This window comes from Meriones unguiculatus, chromosome 20 (genome assembly GCF_030254825.1).
Source record: "Meriones unguiculatus strain TT.TT164.6M chromosome 20, Bangor_MerUng_6.1, whole genome shotgun sequence".
Lineage (NCBI taxonomy): Eukaryota > Metazoa > Chordata > Mammalia > Rodentia > Muridae > Meriones > Meriones unguiculatus.
This window is the reverse complement of record NC_083367.1, coordinates 65,973,551-66,001,493: the sequence shown is the minus strand read 5'-3', so window position 1 is coordinate 66,001,493 and position 27,943 is coordinate 65,973,551. Positions and strand designations below refer to the sequence as shown.

General features: G+C 41.2%; 1 protein-coding gene and 1 long non-coding RNA gene across 2 annotated transcripts in view; one reads left to right on the top strand and one right to left on the bottom strand.

Annotated features, from left to right (window-relative positions):
* Nox3 (NADPH oxidase 3) overlaps window positions 1–13,424 on the bottom strand; it is a 54,749-nt gene extending 41,325 nt beyond the window's left edge. The window contains exons 1-6 of the mRNA XM_021649127.2: window positions 13,377–13,424; window positions 12,703–12,798; window positions 12,478–12,588; window positions 11,170–11,254; window positions 3,039–3,184; window positions 379–560 (exon numbers count right to left, since the gene is read on the bottom strand). Of these exons, the coding sequence (XP_021504802.1) occupies window positions 379–560; window positions 3,039–3,184; window positions 11,170–11,254; window positions 12,478–12,588; window positions 12,703–12,798; window positions 13,377–13,424 (668 nt within the window). The remainder of the gene's footprint in view (window positions 1–378; window positions 561–3,038; window positions 3,185–11,169; window positions 11,255–12,477; window positions 12,589–12,702; window positions 12,799–13,376) is intronic.
* The window catches only part of LOC132649469 (uncharacterized), a 77,014-nt gene continuing 56,098 nt past the window's right edge, over window positions 7,028–27,943 (top strand). Inside the window, exon 1 of the long non-coding RNA XR_009587914.1 lies at window positions 7,028–7,163. This is a non-coding gene — a long non-coding RNA (uncharacterized LOC132649469). The remainder of the gene's footprint in view (window positions 7,164–27,943) is intronic.

The window sequence follows — 27,943 nt, the reverse complement described above, 5'->3', positions numbered from 1 at the left end:
AGGCCTTTAACATCCTTACCAGTTAGAGAAATGCAAATTAAATGACTTTGAGAATCCATCTAATGCCTGTCAGAATGGCTAAGACTGAGAAAACAATTGACAGAAAATGCTGGTGAGGATGTGGGGGAAAGGAAGCTGTTGATGGGATTGTAAACTGGTGCAGACTTTATAGAAATAAATGTGGAGAATCCTCACAAGCTAAAGCTAGATTATTCATACCACCCAGCTATGCCGCTCCTTGGCGTGTGCTCAAAGAACTTGACATTCTGCAGCACAAGTACTTGCTCAACAATGTTCATGGATGCTCCGTTCTCAATAGCTGGGAAACGTATATACAGAGACACTGGTCCGAACACCCTGAATCTAACAGGGACTTACCCTGCTCCATGGATGGCCAGACTGATGAAGAAGATGATGAAAATATGGTGTATATACCAGAATAGCTCATAATAGGACTGTCTGATGAACTCAGTTGAAGAGGTCATGATCAAGATCAAAGCCACAGAGATCACCAGGCCAGTAATCCCAGAGACTGTCATTAATAGATCGATGGTCGTGCTCTAGGAGACACAAATTAAGTACACAAAGTACGAGCAAATTAATATTTTGGGTTTTTGCATTTTTAGGATCAGTACTAGAGGATCCAAGCAAAGAGCAATTTAGGGTGTTCTGTGCCAACACACAGGACCAGGTGCATTTCACCAAAGTCCAGGTACATTTCAAGAAACCATCATGGTAAATTCTTACTTCCTCCCCTCTCTCACCATGGATATTTACTTTACTCAAACTTTATAAAATACCATGCCATTAAGCACATATTTTCCATTTGCTTGAATTAATCTTCTTGTCAAAGCTACTTTTTGAGTTGGTGCTAGAAAGCTTTCGAAGAACAAGAGTGCTTCAGAATAAGCTCAAGTTTCAAGTTTTTAATTTTTAAGCTTAAAAGTTGTGGCTCACCAAGCCTAATTTCATCTTAACATTAATAAACACTTTTTTGAGCGGAGCTTTTCCTTAGGGGCACTCCTAAGAAAGCAGTTGCATGCTCTTTTCCCTTGGCGGTTATGCCTTGCTCTAGCTTTTTAATTGGAAGGAACGATGACTTGCGTTTCCTTCACGTTACCTCAGGGGCCTTGGAATAAGGCTTGGTAAATCCTCTGTGATCAATATGGTTACAGATATTTTTATCTGGCGGGTACTCCCCAAAGGGCAGGATTCTGACCCACGAGTGCAAGGGACAGTTAAATAGCCTTTTAGAACATTACTGCAAAACATTTTGTTTTTCTTGTGAGTTTCCATATTCTTGCTTAGTCATTAGTATTCATACCCTGTGTTCCCATCTCTGAGCCAACTACCAACTCAATAAACTTACACTATATCTTTTGTCAGTAAAACCTCATTAATTTAGGCTGCTTTGAGATCTGGAAGTAATTTGGACAGGGACTTCTCCATTGTTTATTTTCTTCTTTTTACAGAATAGAAGAAGAGTGGAATAAATTTGAAAGAGAGTATACGTAAAACATTTAAAATATTTTTTGTAGATATACTCAGGCACTTTACAAGTCAATTTACAGCACGTGATGTGCTAAGTTCAAATCATTATTTTTTGACTATTAAAGCACATTTCTTCTCTCTTCCTTGCAGTAGACTTCTGGGCAGGTCTGCACTCACTGCCATTACCTATGAATTGATTTAATGCATGTTTCAAGTTATTGATAATCATCTCTCCAAATACCCAAATTAGAGGGGCTTCTGAGCTTAATTAGTACTTACAAAGTATATTGCTTCTAAAAATTTGAAACAACTGTGTTTGGAGTAACTTAATTAGCTTGTTAAATTGCTTTAAAGGTTATTTATAATAAATACTATTTATTGCATAGTCTCTTCAAGATGTTGAGATTTATTCTTGGGTCTCTTGTGAGCAGTGAATTATGTAAAGCCTTAGTGGGGAAAAATGTAGACCCAAACAGGTGGCCAGATAAATTCTGAGATTCAGTGAAATGGTATTAAAGGTATTTCTGAATGCTTAGGGCATCTGTAGTTTTGATTTGTAGCAATGAAATTTGTGAACTTAATTGATGTTAGTTAAGAGAAGGGAATTCAGTTTATTAATGGCCTGATACTGTAAGCCTTCATAAGAAAATCAAGAATTTTTCTTGGAAATTTTTTTTTTCCTAAGTAGAATCTGAATTTTCCTTCTCAAGTAAAGGAATATGAGCAAAACCGTCGCTTATAGAGAAGGCCTAGGTAATAACAACCAGAGAGAGTCCTATTGGTGGAGTGTAGGGCCTTAAGACATTTTTTTGGAAAACAGATTTTTTAAAAAAAAAATCTGGTCTCTATTCCAATATGGTAGTTCTTGGAAAATGTTTAGATGAATCAACAGGAGAGATGTCAGGGTGACTAGAGGGAGAGGAGGCCTTCACCTGTAAGGATAAGATGCTGTGTCTGATTTTATCTTTCTTTTCAGAGACACTGTTGCTCTGTGCACCTAGATATTAGCATTGATGGTGTTGCCAGCCACAGCTGTCATTCTGCAATGACCTTCTTCAGTCAGCGTTTGGTTTGGCAAACCAGCAGTTCACACGTGTGCCGGAATATGAGGCACAGAGAACAGACCCAGAAAAATAATTTGCAGGTTGAAAACAAAGCATCCAATCTATCATTTCTGGGTTTGGATGGCATACGCTTTGTGAATCTAACATCAGCGAGGGAAATCTGATCAGGAGCTGCTTTTAAAATTCACAATATTAAGGCTTTAACAGGTTTCTGCATTCCTAAAATATCACATATATATTTTCACTATTAATTAATTAAGTGGAGCATGTTTTTCTCCTTGCTCACATCCTTCCAGCCACATTAATGGCTAGAAAACTTGCGGCTAAAAAAGAAAGGTGAAATTGATATTAGCATTTGGCAGAAACCTCTTTTATCCAGCTCTTTTATGTAAAGCTTTTGAAATCTACTGCTCTTGATATAGGGACGGGAAGAGAGGCGATTCTGCAGCAGTGAGGCTGGTTAACATGCAAATGCGAACTCACCGTATACACGGTACGGATGGGATTGAGGTAGCTCTCGTTTGGGGCATTGCCAAGTTTGGAAAGCGCAGCCAGCAGTCCTTCGGCATCCTGGGCCTGCCCCAGGTGGTAGCGCTCCAGGTTGAACACGTGGGCCACAGCGTGGATGACTGAGGATGGGGACATATCAGACATAGGCTGCATCAAAGCCCTCTCCTGTAGTCCTTCCGAAACACTGTGGTGCTACCTTAAGTTTCTCTGTTCTGGTTTTGGCAGTCTACAAGGAAAAGTGATTTATTTGCGCATCTTTCCCAGCGTCTTGAATGGGGTGGAACATATGGTGTATGGCTTACCCGCACGTGTTTTAATTATATTAAGAAATAAAGTAATCTCAATTCACCATGATTTAATTTTAAATATGTAATCATTTTGGAAGTGATGTAAGTCATGATATTAAGAAATGGCTATTTTGCTGGCTAGTTTTACGTCAACCTGACACAAACTAGGGTCATCAGAGGGGGTGGGGCTCAGCTGAGAAAATGCCTCCACTAGATCAGGCTGTAGGCCAGTTTGTAGGGCCTTTTCCTAATGAGTGCTTGGTGTGAGAGGGCCTGCTCCATGGTGAGTGGAGTCTCTGGGCTGGTGGTCCTGGCTTCTGTAAGAAAGCACAAGCCATGAGGAGCACCCTCCACAGCCTCTACATCTCCTTCCCCCTCCAGGTTCCTGCCCTGTGTGAGGTCCTGCCCTGACTTCCTTCAATGATGGAGACAAATAAACCCTTTCCCTAACCCCCTCTCCTTTCTTTTCCCCTACTCTCTTCCCCAACTTGCTTTGTTGGCCACAGTGTTTCATCATGGCTCAATGGTAGTCCTAGACAATATACAACACAATACAAGATAATATACCTTACAGTGTAATTCTTAAGGAAAGATGGTATAGTTATGGATACAGAAACATGAAGCTGCCTAAAGAAATCAGAAAGAATTATACATAGGATACTATGTATCTTAGTATCCTAACATACAAACAGCAATGTATGTTTACTTGACAAGCCATTTGACACCAGGGAGATACTGTCTTTGCATTTTTTCAGACATATTTTTTGTTCTCTTCACATGTTTTAATATGTATGTATGTATGTATGTATGTATATACATATCTATGTGCTGATGCAACTACACACACACATATATTTGCATAGATGATTCTCACAGAATTGAAATGAGCCTGTATTTGGGGAACCAAATATATTCTTTCTGTCCTCTTAAGTAAAGTGTGCTATCGAGGTCTGAGAGTTGGTATGTTTAAATTTTAGGTGAGGAGGACAAATTCAAGGAAACAGTATGATCTGGCCCGGGGATTATGCACACATGCTGCTCTTTCCTGGCTTGGGAACCCTGTTGGGAAGCCAGCAGTCACAGCATCTCCATGGAGACCCAGCTGCACGGCCAGTTGACGCACGCTGTTGGGATCAGTCCTAAGTGTGCGTGCAGGGCTCTACACAGGATACAGTTACTTCCCGCCTTCCTGCCTCTGGTCTGTGGTGGGAAGAAGTAGTTGTGGCAGCGACTATTATAGTTGTGGGTGTGTCACAGCTTCCTCCGTGGTTGTCCTCGAGGGCTGGAGGTGTGGAAGAAAGAAGGGCAAGCGAAATCAAGCTCCTCCCGAGAATATTGGGGGTAGGAAAGATAGCTCAGTTGGCAAAGGGCTTGCCATGTAAGCATGGAGACTGGAGTTCTATCCCTAACACTTGTGTAGTAGCTGAGCACAGCAGTGTAGATTTACGACCTTGGTACTGTGTGGGCAGAGTGGAGAGGAAAAAGGCAGATACTTGGAACTGCTGGCTAGGCAGTCCATCCAAAACATATGGTGAACTCCAGGCTCAGGGAGGAAGTCCGTCTCAAAAAGTTAGAAAACAACTGAGGAAGACACTCAATGCCAACTTCTGGCTTCCCAATACGCATGTGTTCATGTATGCACGTGTGCGCACACACACACAGAGCTTCTGAGAATATTGCTGCTGTTTTGATGTCTGTGGGTATAGTTGCACAATTATTCAGAAATGCCATCTCTTATTTAGCAGCATCTTCTCTTTTTTTTCCTTTTTTATTTATTCACTCATATTACACTCATATTATACTGTAGTTTCCCCTCCCTCCTTTCCCCCCAGCCTCCCCCCTTCCCCGCTTCTCCTTTTCCCAGATCCATCCCCATCTTCACCTCCCCTCAGAAAAGAACAATCCTTCCAGGGACCTCCACCAAATACATCATAACAAGATTGTCTACTTTCTCCATATCTATTTAACATAGTGCTTGAAGTTTTAGCTAGAAACAAGACAACTAAAGTAGATCAAGGTGATTCAAATCGGAAAGGAAGAAGTCAAAGTATTTCTCTTTACAGATGGTATGATAGTATACAGAAGCGAGCCCAAAAATTCTACCAGGGAACTCCTACAGCTGATAAATACCTTCAGCAAAGTGCCTGATACAAGATTAACAAAAACAACAAAAATCATTCTCCCTCCATAGAGACAGGGACTGGGGGCATTCCCATATCACAGGCTCAGAAACTGATTTTCATATTATATTATAGGATTGATTTACTAATGAATCATCTATACCAACAATCACAAAAAAAATTTAAAAAAGCAATGAATGAATTCTCTTTCATCTTCACCTGTTTTTATAGCACTTCTTTCCCTTGGAATGAATTGTTGATTTAAATCTGTTCCCTGTTAGGTTGATTTCCACGTGGGTATCTGACAATGTTAAACTACGTTTAAGTATGTGGGACAGATAAATTAGGACCTGGAGCTACTGATTCACTCCTGTTGCCACATCTCTTCTACCGGAGCTGAAGACACTAGCGATGTGGAGAAGGAGACGCAGCCATCTCACAAGGCCTCTAAGGGGCTCTGCTAGGACTATGCCACCCTGTAGTTCTCCTGTGCTTTTAAGTTAGGTATTAAATGTTTCTTGCTTTTGTTTCACAAAGTAGATTAAATGTGTAATCTCTGAGTTGTCTTGGGACTCTCAGGGTAAAAAGCACCCGAGACCATTTTGATTGTGCAAGCATTCGATTTTTCCTTTAGATTTGATCATGTCTGAAAACTAGAAATATCTGAGCTGGGGCTCATATATGTATAGCAGCTGTGGCCGCTGGGGCTAATAGGTTACGGGAGAGGTATTGCTTTCCTTCCTTTTCAGACACTGTAGTTTTTCTTTTTTTATACATCTTATTCTTTTTAATATGAACAATCAAGCTATTCAGTGAATGGGTTTAAGATGCTTCTGTGGTTGGTCTCCTCTGCTACTGAAATACTCTCTCATAATAGATTGGATGTTGGTGTCTAGCAGAAAAAATACAGAAATGGATGCTTTTTAATTACCTAATTTCTTTCTGCCTCTGTTTTCTCATCTGTAAAATGGGTAGATTCAGGGAAAGAATACTCATAATACCACATGACATCTTAGACCTCTTCCAGCCTGTGACAACTGTATTTCTTTGAAGCTCACTAAAAGCACCTTTCATTGAAAAGGGTTCTATGGATGTGAAATTCACAATTTGTTTCCAAAACTTCACAGTGGTTTAAGTGGGAGATCTTCAGTACTGCAGTGAATCCAATATTGCTGACTGAAAATTAACTCCTTGTGTGCCCCTGTGGACCTTCCATGCTCTACACTTCCATGCTTCATACTTGTAAAAGCTCAAAATAACTTTGTTCCATAACTCACCCAATGTACCAGGCTGTAAGCGGGTCTTTCTGTAATTTTATTTTCTCACCCAAGTTCTTTTTTAAAAGACCAGCTATCTTGGCAATGCTCTTCATGCACATTCAATTGGTCTGTAAACTTCTGAGTTCAAATAAGGAACTTTTACCGAGGAGCAAACAACAAAAACAAAATCATAAAGGCTACAGTTAGAGCCAGTTGCCCCAAGAAAGGGCCCTTTATATCTTTCTTTCCTTCTTATTCCCTCCCCCTACAGATGAAAGGGGGTATAATTGAGAGGAGTCTTGGACCTAGCAAGACTAGCACCCTTCTGCCTGGAGTTAGTCACCCCTTCATAAAGCTGTGCGTGGAAACCAGGACCTAGGGACAGATCTTCCCAGGGCTTTCGAAGCCAGAATCTGCATGAGACTTTCCAAGGTGGGTCTGGTGGAGAACGGGTCCATTCTGGCAGACTGTGAGCCGAGTGCGTGTAAAACACGTTAGAACCTATGAGGCAGGATTTCCGGTGATGCCTTGTGGGAGCTTTGAGCACCTCGGGTGGTGAACTGGTTGGTGGCAGTTTGTTAGGGGTGAGATTCCAAGGAATGTGTGCCTTTGGCCGTCTCTACCTTGGGTGCTCCAAATCATTTTCTCAGCAGCTTTATTCTGTACCCTCTCTTCTCAACCTGCCCCTGTTCTGTTTATTGATGTTTGCGAACTAATTTTAGCAACTCCTCGGGAGCTGCACTCAGGGTAATTTTACACCCCGGAAACCTGGCAGACACAAGTTGCAGAATTTGCGGGAAGAGCTGCGTGGGTCACAATTTACAACCTCCGTTGATGGAAACGCAGGCTCCAAGTACTGCTTTTCAATTGGAGGGGTCTTCAAGGTCTGCCGTGGACCAGGAAATCCAGAAAGATCCACATTAATAGGAACGTAAAGGCTGTGAAACTACGGTTTTTATACCAGTGAGGTTACAGGTCCCTGAACACAATTTATTAGTGGTTGGAGGGGGCTCCTGCTTATCACAGGCAGGCAAGCAGGCAGGCAGGAAGAAGGGCTCCTGTCACTGCGTTTTCGGTGATGCCCTTGATTAGAGAAACCATTGTTTCGCCTCTTCTCTTCCCTCCCTAGCCTCCATCCACCAGTCTCTAATTACATCCTTTAATGATCCGACCAATTAGAGCCTGCAGTTCAACTTCTAGGGGAACGGATGAGAAATTAGAGGCTGGCATGCAAACTTCTCTGTGGATGCATTTCTTCCAAGGTTACACACCTCTATTAAGCCACTTGGCTATCTGAAAAGCGGCATAATGGGCGAGGCTAATAAAATAAGCCCAGGGACACAGCAGCTGCTCCCCCGTGAATACAGCAGAAGGACAAATGAGAAAAGCAAGGTGTAGCTATGAAACCGGGGCTTAGCATTTTTTTTTCCTTTAAAAGCACAGTTGCCAGCCACATTTCTTAGTTAATGTGAAATGCAGTAATTGCATTGTCAAGGATTGGACGAGGTAGAGTTTTCTTTCCACCTTCGTGCTTTTGTTGGGCTGGAAACCACAGCGGTGGGGCTGGTTGCCATGGAAGATGGGATGAGGGCATTTTGCTGGGAGACAAAGCTCTGACCCTGCTGTGGGGGAGCCCCAGGAGATGTTCAGGAGAGGCCCAGAGCAGCGGCAGTTGAAGAGAAGTGGGCTGGAAAGAATACCAATGCCCTTCAGAGGTTTGCGAGGAGAAGAGGAAGAGAGAGAGAGAGAGAGAGAGAGAGAGAGAGAGAGAGAGAGAGAGAGAGAGAGAGAGAGAGAACAGCCTGGCTTTTCTCCTTGCAGCGGAATGTGAATTTATAATCTTGAACGATTAGTATCAGGCCCCGAACTCTGCTTCATCCACATGAAGCTCGGGCGTCTGTGTCTTGCTCCTTTCCTACCAATTCCTCCAGCCTCTCACGCTACTCACCCTGGTTTGACCAAATGTGTCACCGTCTTCTTGCGTTAGCGACGCGGGCTAAGATGCAAGAGAAGGCTCTCATAGACTGACAGTTCTGTAGGGAGTGTGACATGAGACCTGTAGGTAAAGTTATGGGGTCTAGAAGAGCAGTCGGACAGGGGGTCCTTGGTATGGTACTGTCCTACCTACCCAGGGAGGACCACGAAGGAAAGGGAATTTCAGCAGAGGGGATATCTGAGCAAAGGTGTTAGAGGACTCTGGAATTGCGCTTCTCAACCTTCCTGACACTGTAATAAAGTTCTTCATGTGGTGGTGAACTCCCCCCAACCGTAAAATTACTCTAGTTGATACTTCATAACTATAATTTTCCTACTGTTATGAATTGTAATGTAAATATCTGATATGCAGGATATCTGATATGCATCCTTCAAAGGGGTCGTGACCCACAGGTTGAGAACCACTTCTCCAGAGTACCCAAGGGGAAAAGGCAATGAGGGTGTGGTAAGTAACAAACTTTGGCCAGAACTGTGGAGTCCCTCTGACATGCGCTGTGCCTTAGACTTGACCTTATTTGCAATAGCAGCAAGAGAATGAATGACCTTGTATCCTTTAGATTCCAAACAGATTTAGTCTTGGAAGTAGTCTGCAATATCTTACTGAGGTAGAGAAATTATATTGCTATTGATGCTCTTTTAATTCCACAGTGAACTGTAGAGGCCTATTTTGAGCTCACTCGGCCAGCAATTGAGGTGCTATAGAAGAAGTTGGTCACATAATCCTAGTCAAATATTGACTCACACTAAATTTCACACCATCCTGAAACAGCACTGACCACAGGGGTTTCAAAGGGCAATAGGCCTTATCAGGGTGTACTGCTCATGGGAGAGATTCAATGTATATTATCTATGCATTTATATGGTCCATAGAAAGAATATATACCCAGAGATTTAGGAAGGAAGCCGTTCATAACTCATGTTTTCATGTATGCTTTGTGCCCCTTTCTGATGAATTTTGATGACCGCCTATTTTCTTTGCATCTTTAAAATGTTCTTTTAAAATCTGCCTTTAACCCATGCATGGTAATAAGATTCTTCTTGCCTCTTCACTGTGTTCAATCTCTATTCTTAATGCAGAAATGGGGAATTTTGAATGTTTTAAAGACAGCCCAGAGAAATCCTAGAATTCGTTCTCTGACAAGTTTAGCCAGGAGCTCTGTGGCCTTTCCTGGAAGCCTCCAACCATAGGGAGCTCAATGCTCTTAGGGGACTCCAGTTCTGATTCTTGACTGTTTCAAAGTGTGGAAACGGCTCCCATTTCTGAGCCGGAGTCTCCTTCCTGGTGTGGCCACTGACTTCCAAAGGCTCTAAGCATACACAGGTGTGCTCTGTGCTGTCCTCGGCCCTGGGACGTGCAGCGAGACCACCCACATCCCCAGGCCTCCAGCCACCAGCTGTTTCATCTAGGACTTGATTTTTTTTTTACACTATTTTTTTTTTTTTTTTTAACAAACCGCAAAGACCTTCTGCAAAGCATATCTCGGGCTGGTTTGATCTGACGTTTAAGACAATCAATGGGGAGAATCTTCCCCACATGTCTCACTGCACACCCAAAGTTGTGTTAATTGGCACCCCGGCACCGTCTGTCATGTCTTGTTGCTTAATTAAATTCACATTTGTTTTGAGTGTTCCTTTTACTCTGCTATTTTCTATGCATGAGAGGATAAAAACAAATGAGGAAAACAGTTTATAGTTAAATTAGTTTGAGAGAAAGAGTCCCGAATCATAACTCTTTATCGTTCCGGTGGCCTTTTATTTCAATGTCTTTGTTTCCCAGCAAAACTGCAAGCCGGTTGATTGCTACCTCCCCCTTCATTCTTTTTCTTCCTCAAGGGTGTCTAAACTTGCTAAGAGATAGTAATTTCTACTTAAAAGACAAGGGTAAAATAGCAGTTCATATGACTGTACAATCTGTATTTTTCAAGATTCTTTTATGTCCACTAAGTCAGTGCTATTCAGAACCCAGTTCATATGAACATGCCTTTCTTTTTCCCTTTCTCTACCTCTGATGTCAGAGCTGAGAGCAAGGTATCCTTACCACACAAAGAAGAACACTATTCCATCTATGTCAACATTCATTAAATGGCAATTGTCATTTTTCCTATTACATGGGTGAGGTTTTGTCTATGAGTTGATTTTAGTTCTGAATTATAGCAAAGTGTTCATTTAAATAGGTATTTATCATTGCATTTCAGACAAGCCACTTACAAACAAAAGGAAATATTACCAACTTTTCTTTGATATTTGAGGTATTATTACAGAAAAACTCATTTGAGTATAGGTTAGAAATTGAAAAAAAGCAAATACAAGGTTTCACGTGGTAGATACAGGGTGAAAGTTTCTTTTGTCTAAAGATGAGCTTGGGAGAAATGTAAAAAAAGAAAGCTATGAGGTCAGACACTTAGACAGGACCAAGCCTGTTAGACAGTTAGTAAGGACATACCTCCGTTAAAAGCTATCCCATAGGCAACGAGTTTGTGGAACTTGAGGTTTTTGTCTAGTTGCCTTCTCCATGGGCCTCTGCAGCACTAACATGTCAAAATAAATGAATAAATGAGTTACAGAAATGGACACAGAAACTAACAGTATCATGAGACCTAAGAGGTTAAGACCCAGGCTCATTAGACCTCTATGTAGCTTCAGGTGGGAACACAGAACCTAGGCGATAATGGCATTTGATCACAACAAAACAAAAGATCTTTAGCTGTTTTGCTGGAGTTTCAGCTCAACCCAAATGTTGGAATTCTTAGGTCTCTGACTGTAACTCAGAGCTCTTAAATAAATCTTATAGCCGTGTCTCAGTCAGCTTGTTGATACAGAACACAGAAGCAATGACTGCCACCCCCACCCACTCAGGTTCTCCACGACCCGTACACTATTCCTTAACACACCAAGAAAGACACTTTGCATCTATAACTAATATTCACAAGTCATGATGATTCCACAGTAAGGTGTTTCTTCTGATAAAGGTTACTGACAGCCTTATTTTTCTTGTTTTCAATAACAGAGGAAAGCAGTAATTAGCACGGTGAAATAAATATAATTAGGGAAGGGGTTACCACCGATCAGTGTTAAAATCATTAGGTTCAATCTGGGTCCTGTGATTGTGATTATGGTAAGATCAGGCGTGTTTTCTGAGTGGCCCTGTCTCAGTGGTTTCTTATCTCCCTTCAGTCAGAAAAGATTGTGATTCAAACTGCCATAATCTTTTCATTTCCCCATGTGGGAAAAGCTTGAGTCCAGTGTCATAGAGAAAGTCAATGGCAAAGAACCAAAGTTAAACGGGATTTACCAATTTTCAGTTTCAACAAGTATAAATGTAATTGCTGGGAGTTTCATAGGAAAATACATGTTTCAATCACACTTGTAAAAACTATATGTATATGTGTGTGTATAGTTGCGTGCATGGGTTTGCACATTGAGAGTATATGTATACCCACACACAATCCAAAGCCAGAGAACATGAGGTTCCCTACTCTGTCATGCTCTGCTTCATTCCCTTAAGATAAGGCCCTTGTTGAACTAGGAGTTAGGGTGCTGGTGATTCTCCTGTCTTTGTCCCCAGACGGCGCTGGTGTCTCACACACACACAGCCTCACACTGCTTTCTGCATGGATTCTGGGACTCTGAACTCGGATCCTAAGGCTTGTATGGCAAGCACTCCTGCCTGCTTGCCGTCTTTCCAGCCTCCAGTTGCACCTGTGTTAGGAGTAACAACAACTGAACTGACTTAAACTATTTCAATACTTACCAGACTGGCTCCCCTCAGCAGCGAAATGAAGTTCCGACTGACAGGTAACAGGATGAGCATGCAGTTAAAATTCAGGCACACTGCAGACGCGCGCGCCCAGGCCAGGGTGGACTGCCCGTGAGTCAGAAAGACAAAAGGAGGGACAGTGAGAACATGGAAACCTGGAAAGAGTAGAAAGTGTTCTTTTTTCTGAAACAATAACAGATTGTCAGTAAATCTACTTACACCCAGAATAACTCGTGTATAAAAGAAAGCCTCTTCTTTTGCATACCAGCGGAACGTGTCAGTAAACAGATAGACATTCACTGCCAGCCAAGAGAGCTAGGGTAGAAGGAAAGGAGACGCCATCAATGCCGTGGTGCAGGACGCCCTCACCCAAGATCACTTGGAGTGCTTTTTTTCTTTTTTAAACGAAATGGAAAGCTTGTTAGTATTTATCAGACTCACTCCATACATTTATTTCTTACAGTGATTACAGATAAGAAGAAATGACCTAATTTTGTTAAGGTTATTTCAAATAAGCGGGGTCAACTTCAAAGTATTTACTGACAAGCACAGAATGTTCTTAGTCAACAGGAATTGACCATGGTGAGAAGAGCATCTTGAAAGTATTCTAGAAAAATGACAGTTTCACAGGCTAATTCAAAGACTACGTCTGAGAGGCAAATACACTTATACACTGTGCAAAACAAACTACTTGACTTTAAAAATACTTAAAACATGAACCAAATTGGAAACCAACTTTGCATGATTTTATAAGGTTAAGTTAAATATATTTAATGAATGTTCGCTAACAAGTGTTAGCCTCATATCTATAGTATTTCCAGACTTTAACCATTTCAGAAATGTCAACCTTAGAATGGGGAATTCTTAAAGCCAATGAGAGGAGTGATACTTACAACTACCAGGAGAGACACGTTCTCGTTCAAAGTCCAGCAGGCCGGCATGACGCTTCTCTTAGTACCTACACGGTATTCCTTGCAGTTCACCCGAGCTTTGTGCGCTTAGGAAGGGGTTCCCTTCTAGACAATTTTTGTCTTGGAGCACCTGTTGGGAGCAGCTCTGAAGGAATTTCCAATTAAGGACTCGGTGCCAAGAGCACATCACCAAGCTGACATGCTTCATGACCTACGTAAATACAGTTTCTGTCTTCTTCAAAGAATTCAAAGGAAAAGAAACTCATTTCATGAACCTGTCTTCATGACCATGCCCATTCATCTCCTACATGATTACAGTCAGGGTGATAATAAGTCTGTGCGCAAATTGGAGAAATAACCTCATTTCTGAAGGCTGCTGGGTAGAGCAAAGAATTTCCACCTGTTTCTCCTCACTTTACTTATTTTAAGTCTTTCCTCCTTTTTCCCATTCTTTCAAAAAAAAATTCTCATTAGAAGGCAGGGAGTGACAGCAAAGTAAATATGGACTGAGCGATTTTTCAAAATATTGTGGGAAAGATTCTAAAATTCCAGATAGAAAAACTCTTATAAGATTAAAAATATGTTGATGAAAGTATAAAGTTTCATGTGTGTGTGTGTGTGTGTGTATGAGAGACAGAGAGAGGCAGAGAAAGAGACAGAGAGACACACACAGAGAGAGAAATATGGCATAAAGATCTTACCCCACCTGGGGCACACAGACTTTGGTATTTCCAGGTTTGTCGTTCTATGATTTTAATGTAAATCATGGCAATTAAATATAGTGACCGTGGTTCTAAGACAAAGCATTCTCAGCTGAAGCAATTTTCTGGCTAGTTCTGGCCCAGATAAGTTCAGTGTGTTTTTTTGATGAAGGACTGGAGAGACCTAAATTAAGTTCCCAGCCTCCACATGGTGGTCCAGAGCAGTCTATAACTCCTCTTCCAGAGGATCGAACACCCTCTTCTGGCTTCAGAAAGCATCAGGCACACAGATGGTGCAGCATGCATGTAGGCCAGCTATCCATTCACACAAATTAAAATCAAATCAATAGAGAATTAAAAATAGAAACTTTGAGTCATTTGCAGAATCACACATGGCATTTTATAGGGTTGATTTATTTACTTGTAATGAAAGAATTTTTAAAAATTAAAAACCTGATAAGCGTAATAACTGTGAACTTCTGTTGACTTGCATTACGTAGGCACCTCGTTAAGAACTTTTAAATATTTGCTGTCCAATTAAATTATACAAGGACTCTAAGAGGTAGCTATCCGAAGCATTGCCACACAACTGTGGGAGAAGAACAAATGATAAAAGGTGGTGAAGGAGTGACTGAGACCTGATTCTGCTTCTGGTCTTAGCGTTTTCATTTTCAGCTATCACCATTTGAAATATTAATATTTGTAATTGCATATCAAAACACTAGTAGAGAGATGCAAATGTCATTCCTATAAACTGGACATACTTAAGTTATAGGAATCTATTTATTTTAACTTAACAATTACAACTAATTAAATTGTTATATGTGATTAGGTGTACTGTTTCTTCAATATGCTAATGAGTAATTGAAAACTGCATAATTAAATACTTCTCTGTGTTGATCGTTATTCTTTGTTTTGTAAACTGTGATCTTTGACAGAGTGAGGCTTGGTTTGGTTTTGATGGGTCCTCCATACTTTGTGGAAATTTGCTGTTCAGTGACACGGGATTGAGAGGCAGGGCCTACACAAAGGTCAGTGACAAGGTCATTGATCAGTGAATAAATGCCGTAGGTCAGTATCATGTCCCTAAAAGGACAGATTCAGTCTCATTGCATGCTTTCTCTTTTACTCTCTCTGTTTTCTCCTGTGGGCTGGTGAGGCCAGAAAACCCTCTCCAGATGTTGGTGCCTTGATCCTAGACTTCCTAGCCACTAACATGGTGAGGGAGTACATTCCTGCACCCTGAACAGAAACAAAGGGTCCGACAGGCTTGTCAGGTGAGGCAACAGACTGTTAGTTAACTAATTCCTGAGTTAGCGCTAGCAACTTCCGAGTGAGCACTACCTACATGTTGGTATTTCCTGATGGCAATCAACCAGCCCACAGTTCATAAACCCAACCATGTACCAAAACAGCTGCTTTGTACTAAATCAGCCCAGGGCCAGGTAGACAGCCAGGACCACCTATGGCCCAGGGCCTGAGGAAACCGTGAAAGCATCAGCTCTTAGGCCGGCTTAGCTGCCCATGGGGCCTCGCCCTGTGCGGAATCCTCAGGGAAGGCCCTGGTCTACATTTTCTTCCTTGCTCTTTGTGCTTTCTGAACGTGTGTTTTGCCGCCTGTTTCCACGTGGCCGCGAGTGATAAGGTTTACCCCCTTGCATTTGGAGACTGTAAATAAGAATCTTAGTTCAAGATCCATGCCCCTTTTGGCACATCTGATCCGAAGAAGTCACAGGCATTCAAAATCATCTGTGTGTTTAAACATTCAGGACTGTTCATCCATCGAACACTGCAACAAGTAGAAGAGCGTTCCACAGACCACCCAGCCCCGGCCCAACCAGTTACTTAACCTCCAGTGAGCCTCAGTTTCTATGTTCATTGAAGCCGACTAAAGTAGTGCCCCCTTGTGGCCAATTCTGCTTTTTTTTTTTCTCAAGTCCAGTCATACGCTGTTCTTTTGGAGACATCTTGGATACGGCAGTAAAACAATTACCAAATTCACCTCTTCCTAGAAAAAGACATACATTTAAAAGATTTTTTTCCTCTGTAAAGATATATAGAGGCATTGGCGTTTGCGGGAGCATTTGCTTGACATTAACATCTAAATTAGCATCTTCAGTTGCTTCTTCAATAATGAGCAATGTAGAGGTGTAACATCCTGGGGCTGGAGAGATGGCTCAATGGGATAAGAGGACCCAGGTTCAGTTCTCAGCACCCATATGGTGACTTTCAACTACCTGCAACTCTAGTTTCAGGGGATCTGAAATATCTTCTGGCTTTGTTGGGTCCCTGCATGAACACAGCACACAAAAACTCACTAAGGCGCGCACACACACACAACTTTTTTTAAAACTTAAAAACTTATAAAAATCTTCATATTCATCTTTAAGCCAATAATCTTCCATGATCAAATGATTTGTTATTTTTGAAATGTTTAGGATTTACATATCTTAGAGGACTTACTCAGTTAGGCTATGAATGCTAATTCAGAAGGAACACCTACTGATTTTATGTTATCTTCAGCTGCAGATTCAGTGTGTTCAAGAGCTGGAGTTTTCTAGTATTCTGTGTCCTTTATACAATGTTACAATTAAGATACACAATGGCATTGATGGTGGGAACACAGCTGCCTCTCAAGAGACATATATTGCTTGTCATATATGATTTGGATCTCTAATGTTCCTTAAAGGCCATAAATGAAAGGCTTGGTTGCCTGTGGCATTACGAAAGGGTGAGACAACTTTCAGGAAATGGGCCAGACCCTGGAGAAATCCCTTGACATGGCTATGGGGACCCTAGCCTCTTCCTCTTTGCCTAATGGCTACTATCAAGCGAACTGTCATGCACTGTCACCATGACCATTTGCTTCAGCCCAAGCCTGACGCACAATGCCAAACGACCACAGACTGAGACATTCGAAACTGTGATCCCAGGCAGGTATTTCCTTAGATGTGATGGACTGTGTGTTAACACATAGCTATTATCCCTTGCCACACACAAAAATGTTAGTGGTCAAATTATGCAGTTAACTCGTGGTTTAATTTAAGGCTTAACTCCATAATCTTTCTTACTTTTGTAGAACTTGTGATCATTTTAGTTCACTTACATCAAAGAGTAAATTATATTCTTTAATTCTAAATTATATGCAAATCCATTCAGAACTCAACAATTTTGTGCAATTGATGAAAATACATTTTTGAAATTTTCATGTTTAAGAATAAGCTGATTACACCACTGAATTAGAACCAAACCTTATACAACATCAGACATCATGCCTTATATCATATGTAAAAGTCCAAGTTGGTGTAACCGTAACCCATGAGGACTTCCACAGAAACACTTAGTTTTTATGAATGAGGCATGAAGATATAAGCATTGTTTCCCAGCTAACCTGCTGAAAGCACCAGGGCACAAATACAACTCTCCTTGTCCCCAATATGCCTTGGTTTATACTTCAGAGACAGCATCTGTACAAGTTACAGTTTAAAGCAAGATTTTGAAGACCTTTTAGAGAACTTGGGACAAAGTTAGCATGAAGTAAGCCGCACAGAATGGAGAGATAGTGCATGTGCTTAGAACTGGATCTACTTAAATCAAACATTTTCCAGTGCTGAACGTGAGGGCCATCTTGTTTCTCAAATGTCTCAAAAAAAAAATCTGATTAGTTACTTCCTAATGAAGGGCTCGCCTTGATTGGCCTTTCCAGTCCACCACAAAAGATGACACAGAGTGTTGGAGTATTGTTCTTTTGTAAAGCTCAGCAATAACAACAGCTCTTCCTTGATGTGTGTGAATGGCTTTTGAGACAGGGTTTCGTGTTACACAATCCAGCCCTGAAGTCCTGAGCATCCTGCCTCTAACTCCTGTGTGCTGGGATGACAAGTATGTGGTAGCCACTAGGCACAGTTTATGCAGTACAATGGTTTGAACCCAGGGCACTTTGCATGCTAGGCAAGTGTTCTATCGACAGAGCTGTGTTTCCAGTCCTAACAATTCTCCTAAAATGGAAAAAAAAAACAAAAGAAAAGAAAAGAAAAAGCAGGAAAAAGAACAGTGTTTACAAAGGCAGATTAATTGCTTTTATATCTGAATTCAAGCTCTATATTTACCATGCTACATTCCTGGGATTAATTTAATCCATTGTATTTTAGTTCTTTGCAGTCATTTAGCTGGTCACTTAACCCAACAAAGAAACACTTTGATCCTCAAGGGCAGGATTGATCACCTAGTAGTTCACTGCTGCATGCTGAATTCCAGGTTCCCTCCAGATATAGCATAAAAACAGCATTGCCAAGTTATCCTCTAGGAGCCAAACATCTTCTAGCCTTCTTCTGAACGCACATGTCAGCATCTAACTATCAAGGGGAAAGGGGATGGAAAAGCAAAGAAAAAAGCAAACACATCCACTCCCCAATCCTTACATAATTATTCCAAGGATCATTTATAGTGGTAATTATATAGTTATACTGCATAAATTATGTATTGGATAAATATTACTTCTAAAGAAAAAGTAGAAGAGAAAAAAATTTAAAAGGATATATATCAACATATAACTGATTTTAAAATAAAATGTAATTGTCTATCACAATATAGCTTTTGTTGAACTGTGTATATTATGTTTGTATTTCAGGAAACATGAAATTCTTTTACTGTAATTTTTAAGTGGCTTGTATCAGCAGTTTAGTTCACAATCTTAAGGTCAAGGTTCCTTCCTTCATCTGTGTCATAATTCTTTCCTTCATCTTATGGTCACAATTTCAAATGGAAAGTTGTGCTGAAGTCATTGTACCTATGTACAGTGTGGGTGGGTGATATGGCTTTCTTGAGCTAGATGTGGAGATAGCAGATGTGTGTGCAAAAACTAAAGATTCAAGGTAGGGCATCCTGCATGGTCAAGGATCATACTTGGGACCCCCAGATGAACTCTCCAAGCCTCTCTCTCTGGTCTGCTGAGCCCAGAAAGTCTCAGCTTCACTGATGTCCTTTTCTCATCTTCATTTTTCTACATTTGCAACTAGTTTCTTCTTTCCATTAATCATGTCTCTAAAACTATTCTTGAAGTTGCTTGGAGAGCCCTGATGTTAGGTTTCCTGAAGTTCCCAGCACAGGACCTCAGAGTGACTAATTTATCATTTCTTGTTCTAAACTAAGTAGCCCTGTTTGAACCCCTTGGCTTAGAAATGCGCTTAAAGGCGGGACTCGCCTCTTTAATCTTACCATACACAGCACACATCAGACACCACTTAATGTTAAATAATAAATACAGAACCACATTTTTAGCACACAAGACGGTTCTGTACAAATCCCCACACAGACAGGGTGACAGGAAGTTTCTGGCAGCCACTGGCTTTCATGAAAGTTTCAAAATCAAAGGCAAGTCTGCCTTTCTAGGCTGTGAGTTGTTTGACTTCTGAGTTCAGGAAAACGCAAAGATGAAGAAGGCCAGTCTAGAAATCCCTCCTTTGCACACCCAAGCTGTTCTTCTTTCAAAAGTCAAAGTGGATGCCAGAATTCCATAGATTTCATTTTTCAAGATGAACATTCATATTTGAACATATTTCAAGCCAGATGGTTTACAGTTCATGTATTTGTTGGCGTTTTCCTGCCACAACAACTAAATATTGAAGACACATATTTGTGATGAGGAGAGCACTTCCAACCATCCTGTCCTGCTGCTCTTTCATGCTGTGTGCTCGCTCATCCCCCAGCCTCCCTCCACAGCGTGCTACCCCTGGGGAAGCTCCATCAGTTCCAACAATGAATTACATCCCTTTGATTTAAGAGACAGGGGAGAATCGAGGTAACACAATCCCCCCCCACCCCGTAAGACATATTTCTTATAGCGGCCATGAATTTTCTGGTAGCAAATAGGAAAGCAAATGAGCATCTAGTGAAATATTCTGTTTTCACCATCCATTTAGACAAGCTAGAAAGTTTACTTTTAATCCTGGTGCTTTGTAAGTGGGTTTGCCAAACTTCGGCTGTTTGATCAGGGTTTATAAGACAACAGGGAATTCAAATAAAGGTTATTAAAAAAATCATCAAGTATGAAAATATCAGCTGCAGAAAGCATTGTGCATTTGTACTGCAGGATGGGGTTGTCACTCACCAGGTTGGCTAGGACCTGTCTCCCAAGATGAATGCATTCATTTCTCTGTTGTCATCACAAGTACAATTTGTTATTATTCTACCTGACTCTCAATATTTGTATTATTAGAATGTAAAGGCTTCTCCTGGTGACAAAGAGCCATTAGGAGGCTGAATGAAGGAAATACACCTTTTAAAACTAAAAAAGGATATAATTATTAAAATTGTCATCCCATGACACAGGACATGGCTACAGAAAAAAATACACATTAATATTTTTTTAGAAAGGGTGTACAGAGCACATGGTTTGGATGAAAATTGCTGAGAATCATGATTTGGAAGAACCAAGGGAAGCCTTAGGGCTTGTGTAGTGCTGGGGAAGTCAAGCCACCAGGTTAGGGTTGTTTTGCTGATTAGTGAAGAAGTGCGATGAGAGCCCAGTGTTTCATTCTGTGTCTTTTTCTACCAAAATAGTCCCAACAGCTCTTTTCATTTACTTGCAAGTATAGAATGTACATAGATGAGACCATGGTTGAAGAGCACAGTCCTGGCCCCAAGGGATGGAGCCTGAGAAGCACCCATAGGGAAGATGCTTCTCTTCCCCAAGGTCCTGGAGAAGAGATATTTTGGAATATCTTTTAGGTGCCAGCTTTTTCAGATCTCTGATAGTGAGACTAGGTCATAGTTGAGTTTTGTGCCCATTGTGCTGACCCCTAGTCCCAGATGTCCTTCCTGCCTGTGCTATATGAAAGACAGATGCACGGGAGCCTGATGGCAACTACCTGATGACATCTCCCTTACCTCCTACTTTGATTGGCACACTGAGATTTCATGATGGCCTGGCTGATTAACTTAAGGCAATACAGGAAAATGTACTCAGAGTGACAGGGCCATTAAAGCTGTGTCAGTGCCCTGGAAAGACAGGATCAGTACTACTGATCAGTACTACTGAACCAGCTACTCTGTTCTCCTTCTCTGGCAGCGTGGCTCTTCAGAGACAGTGCAAGTTTAATGTCAAATTTTATCAGTTTCTCACATCTTTTTCCTGCATACTGTCTCCCCCATTACTCTTCTTCAAACCCTTCCCATGGCCCTTCACTCTCAACCATGGGAAGGGTTTGAAGAAGAGTAATGGGGGAGACAGTATGCGGGAAAAAGATGTGAGAAACTGATAAAATTATGCTTCAATTAAAAACATATTCAAGAAGTAAAACTCAGAAAAAAAAAGGAGTAGAGATGACAACAATGAAAAGACAAATAGTGCAGTCTTTGAATTCTCCTGGGAAGCCTACCAGAGGCTCCTCCCACGAGGAAGACCAGTTTTCTGTTTTAATCTTAAGACTTTCAGCTCATTGCCTAAGACTTACCGTGTTATAAAGAACAGTTGGCTTTTCTTGAAGTTCTTTGATTTACTGTTAGGGCAACTTCTGTAATGCTTGTGGACCAAGCAACTGGCTATGGTAGCTTGCTCAGGCTGGCACGTGTTACTAATGCTCCCAATAACCTTAATCCCCTTCATAAAGTCATCTAAACCAGTGGTTATCAACCTATGGGTCAAGACCCCCTCAAAATCAAATGATCCTTTCACAGGGATTGCCTAAGACCACCGGAAAACACCAATATTTACATTATGATTCCTAACAGTAGCAAAATTACAGTTATGGAATAGCAACGAAGAAAATTTTATGGTTGGAAGAGGGGGTCACCACAGCATGAGGAACCATATTAAAGGGTCACCGCTTTAGGGAAGTTGAGAACCACTTGAAATACAAGCTTTTCTGCAAGATTCCTGTCTGAATTAATTTCAGGCTACACTGAAAGGCACTACAGGGAGCTGCGGCAGCTCAAGTTAGCAGTCCAACAGAGGGCTGCAGTGAATGAGTAGGAGGGCCCCAGCATTAAAACTCTCCTGAATTAAATCAGGGAGAAGAGAAGAAAGGGCATCCCAGGCCTGGGAGCAGCAGGAGCAGGAGGGACTGTTACAAACTGAAGTCAAGGTGATGGCAGAGAGCCTGAGAGAAGACACAGGAGAGGAAGCTGGGGTATGGCTATCGAGGTCTCTTACGAGTTTTCTTGACTTCTTCTAACAAGTTACCAAAAAGGTCACATCTTAAAGCAGAAGTTTGTTTGTTTTTGAATCTGTTCCACAGATTTGAAGTCCAGCATGAAGCAGCAGCAGGACTGGCTCTGGCTCTGATGGAGAATCAGGCTCCTGTGTCTCTGGGAGCTTTCATTGTTCGCCGACCATCTTTGGTATTCTCTTGTGTGTTAGCTAGCTTTGTGATGCTGTGACAAAACCTGATATAATCCACTATCCAGAGGAAGCGGTTCTACCAGGACACGGTCATTTGGCCATGCCGCTCTGGGCTTGTGGTGGCATTATCATCACCATGGCTGTGGGGACGCGAAGTACAGAGGTCTTTTCACTTTGTTGCTGCTGAGAAAGATGAGTGAAAGAGATAGACATACAGAAGGACACACACACACACACACACACAGGAGAGGGCCCCAAGAAGGCTTCTGTTATCCCTTCTAAGAGCACATTCTCATTGACCTGACTTTATTCTATTAAGTTCCACCTTCCAAAGCGTCTACCATTCCCACTCGTGTCACAGGCCAGGAACAAACTTTTGGTATGTAGACCTGTGGGGCACTTTCGTAATCTAATCTGTAGCCTTTGTTTTGTAACTTATCTCTTCATACGGCTCACATCTTTGCTTCTGTCTCCATGTCTTCTACTTTGTCTCTTAGGAGGGGTTGCTCATAATATTGAAGGTTTCCTTAATCCAGAATGGTCTTGCACTGAGATGCCTTCATTGTATCAGCGTAGATCCTTTTCCCAAAGAGGATTATCTCCAGATGTTCCCAGTGGATATATCTTTGGGTACCATAACCCACAACAGTCTTGTAGGAAAGGAATAAACAATCATTATATCTGTATCTGGACCTGCATTCAGAGACCAAAGACGAAGACCCCCCCAGTCCACATGAGCCAGCTAGGAGGTCAAGCACCTTCATTCTGCTGATCAATGACCTCAGTGCACGGCATCACCTGCTTAGCTCTAGGATCATGGAACAACTTTATGCTCAGTTTTTAATTTTTGAAGGAAACTCTAGAGTTCTAGAATTTGATATTCTATTTTTGGGAAAAAAATAAATGAAAACATGTACAAAATAGATATCACAACATGAGTCCAAAAACACATCTATCAGCTAAGAATGACTCATGGACCTCCAGTTTCAGACAACCACCATAGTGAGCCCTGTAAGAACAGGAAACATGGAGACTATAGCCAGAGACTGTCTGGGGGCCAGGGCAGAGGATAAACTGAAAAGGGTGAGCTCAGAAGTTAGGCACCAAGTAGGAAGTCATTGTAATGGACCAGGAAAGAATCTCTGAAAGTTAACTCCAAGATTGGCAGTCTCTAATTCATTGCTGAGCCCATGTGGATGCTTACTTAGTGAAAATATAAATTACTGGACATGTAACAAATTATAAGATAAGATAATACAATTTACATTTGCAAAATTTTTCCTATGAAACTATTTGAAATATCAAAGACTTATTTTTTCTCTTTCAAGAACCAGATCTAACAGCTACCACTCTGCGTTCATTTTTAAATGAAAAATATAACCCTATACATAACTAATTAAATTAATATAGCTTATTATGACAAAAATAATTTCTTTTAACTTTGTAGACAGCACCACATTTTATATTAAGCTGTTAATACTCATAACCATATGATTTCAAAATCAGCCAAGCTTGAAAAATTATTGTCTCTGACATTCCCAATGATCAAAGCAACCTCAATTATAATATTATATTAACTAAGCTAAAAAAATAGTATTAAAATTTCTAACCTTTCTGAACTGTAATTAGTCATCTAACTATGTATCCAAATTTATTTGATATATTTGCATAGTTAATTAATTATAATTTATTTAAAAGTCTTCCATTTATAAAACTTTGCTCTCCTCAGCCTATGAATATAATTGCCAAGGTATGAGCTTAATTTTTAGATATCTTCTCTAAACTGTACTACAATTTATATATAAGACAGAGAAAATTGTTTTAAAAATATAATTTTTCTTCTTTAAAAATGTACACCTTTAAAAAGGAATGAGGGTGAAGTTTTGGGAACCAGGTAACCCAAAGAAAAGTAAGAAGACTTGACGCCTCCTTCAGATCACATGACCAAATAAATTGATGAGGTCATATTACTAAAACCTGCTTCCGGGGTGTTTGGATGGCACAACAGTTAGCTGCGTTTGCTGTGCAAGTCTGACAATCTCCCTGACCTCAAGCACCCCCACCTATATACCTGCCCACTCACTCACACCCACTTACACACCCAACCACCAACTCCCGCTTACACACCCATCCACCCAAACATACAAACCCATTTACATACCTTATATATACACACACACATACACACACACTCACCAAACCACACACACTCCTAATGAAAATAAAATACCTAAAGATGAGAGAGCCTGCCACTGAGTTCATGCCAGAGAAAGTCCCTGATCCCCTAACTAGGGACCCCACTTGGAGACTGAGTCTACGGGCTACATCCTAGCCAGGGGTCTGGCATGAACTCAGTGGCTGGCTCTCTGATCCCTGCCCCCCAATGGGGGAGGGGTGCAGCCTTGCCAGGCCACAGAGGAAGACAATGTAACCAGTCCTGATGAGACCTGATAGACTAGGATCAGATGGAAGGGGAGGAGGACCTCCCCTATCAGTGGACTGGGGGAGCGACATAGGGAAAAAAAAGGAAGGGAGGGTGGGATTGGGAGGAGATGAGGGAGGAGGGAATAGCCAGGACACAAAGGGATTAAATTGTAATAAGTGATAAAATTTAAAAAAAAAGAAAAAAAATGTTTTGATGACCTTGAAACCATTTAAAAAAGAGACCTAAAGATGATTTCTGAATCCCAGATGAACCTTTTCAAGCTTGTGGGATAAATACTTGAAAGGCAGCATTCTGCATCATATCTGGACTTCAGTACCACTTTGCCATTGGGCTTAAATATATTTTTTTAATTTTTTAATATTAGTTACAGTTTATTAACTTTATATCCCAGCTGTATCCCACTCCCTCATTCCCTCCCAATCCCGCCCTCTCCCTCATCTCCTCCCTGCCCCTTTCCAAGTCCACTGATAGGGGAGGACCTCCTCCCTTTCATCTGACCCTGGTTTATCAGGTATCTTCAGGACTGGCTGCAAAGTCATCCTCTGGGCCTTAAATATTATGCTCAGGGCCAAAACGTGAGAGGTCAGAAATGATACATCCTTTGAAATGGCTACCAGAAATTGAGTTGGATGAGCCCAGTGGTTTAGAAAAAGTACATGAAGTCAGACTGCTAGGTAAAAAAGGGGTCAGTTGTTCCGATGTTTGTACTCAGTACAGTGTCTGTGCGAGGAATCTTCTAGACTTCGTTTTGTTCTGGATGGTGTGAACATATCTGTGGAAGCCCACCTTTCTAGACTTCTGGTCGCGGTTGTAGCCTTAATAGTTTCAGGGGGCCTCGCTACAACTCGAAACACGTAAGGATGAAAAAGGATATTCAAAGATTGAGAAAGATAGAACCAAGTCCACGAAAAGGAAGAATTCCAGCTGCCCAAAGGAAGGTGCTGTTAAAAATCGCAGTGGTGGTTAGGGCTTTGAGGATGAAAGGTCCACGTCGGATCCCAGGCACACTCAAGAGATGGTGGTAGGTTTTCTGCCCACAGCTGTCTGTTTTCTCCTGCCCATAGCACAGTGCCACACGGGTAAGGTTTGTTGAAAACAAATGTGCTTTGACTCTCCAAGGTCAAGAGTTACATGAAGTCTCAAGGTGGCGTGTGGTATCACCTGCTGAGGGAGGAGGAGTGTGCATGTCTGTGTGTGAGAGCAAACACATGCATGTGTGTGCTTGCGCCTGTGTGCTGTTTCTTCCGTTCTCTCTCGTTTCCAGTCAGCTTCAGAGAGTAAGCCACAGGGCCTCACCACAGTGATTTTATACAATTTAATTATCTTTCAAGGGCTTCAGATAGAATCGCCAGTCTTTTTCCCTTTTTATTGAAAATAGATTTTTTTTTCACATAATGTGTCCTGAATAGCCTTCTCTCCCCCTGCTTCTCCGAGTTCTCTCTTCCTACCCTCCCATCCCCATCCACCCCCTTTCTGTTTCTCATTTGGAAGAAAAAAAGGCTCCTAAATAATAACAACAAATTAGAATATAATGAGATAAAACAAGAACTAACACACCGGAATGGGATGAAGTAAGCAAACAGAAGAGAAAGAACCCAAGAAAAAGAACAAGAAATAGATATAGATGCAGAGAGCCACTTGTTTGCCCACTGAGGAATCCTACTAAAACACCAAACTGGAAGCCATAATATATATGTATATATATATGTGTGTGTGTGTGTGTGTGTGTGTAATGGACCTTTAGGGTAAAAAGAAAGAAAAAATATAAGTAAAATGAAAATAAAAAATAAGATAAAATTTAAATAAAGTATAAAGAAAGAAAGGTAAGAGAGACAGACACACACACACAGAGAGAGAAAGAGAGCAAGACAGAGACACAGAGAAGGGAAGGACTGTCAAGTTACCCTTTAAATGATAGAAACGGTAGTGCAATAACTCCATAGACTGGAGTTTCTTATATCAAGTTATTTTAACTTATTTCTGTGTGTGTGTGTGTGTGTGTGTGTTTGCACACTTGCATGCACATCTGTGCCACAGCATACTTGAGGAGATCAAATGACAACTTGTCAGAGTTAGTTCTGTCCTACCATGAACTACCATGTAGTTCTGAGAGTTAAAGTTCATCATATTAGGCTTGGTGGCAAGTCCCTGAGGTGGAAGTTTCTGGTTTCTTCGGAAACTCACCTGTGTCATGTGAATCTATTATTTATTTATTTTTTGCTTTGATCCCATGTGTGGGATGTAGGAATGTCCCCACTCCTCAGAAAATAGCCCCTGAAAAGGCGAGTGATGTTTGTCAGCTGGAAACTACCTTGTGAGGAACATGTTTGTTTGTGAGCTGGAATACATCCTCCCGTGGACCCTGAGGAGAGATGAATAGAAGCCCACAGATAGTGAAACAGCACTTTTTGCATCTCTATGTTTTGCAAGGGTTTGCATTACTTTGCTTGTTTTTGCAGAGTTTTTCTTGTTGCTTTGGAGGAATTCTGCCATTTGGGCGGACTCATGCCCTTTGGGCAGAGTCTAGCCACTTCTGAATTTTTTCACTGCTGCTGGCTTGTGTTGCTGCTGCTGTTTTGCTGTTTGACTGGACTGCTGGACTCCTGATGACTATTTTTGGTATAAATAATAAAAGAACCTATGGACACTTATCAGCAGGAAGTAGCTAAAGAGGTCTACAACCCCCTTCCCTACTAATCTCCTACCTTAGGATGGGGTGTGGGAAAGGAGGTAGAGGCATTTAAGAACCTTAAACAAGCTTGCTGTACATTGTCTTTACTATCTTTAGGTTTGTGCCTTGTATCTCTGATCTCTCCAAGACTTTAAACACAAACAGGTGTTGAATTTTGTCAAATGCTTTTTCATCATCTAAGGAGATGATCATGTGGTTTTTCTCCTTCAGTTTGTTTATATGGTGGATTATATTTATGGACTTCCATATATTGAACCACCCCTGCATGCTTGGGATGAAGCCTACTTGGTCATGGTGGATGATATCTTTGATGTGTTCTTGGATTTGGTTTGTAAGTATTTTATTGAGTATTTTTGCATCAATGTTCAT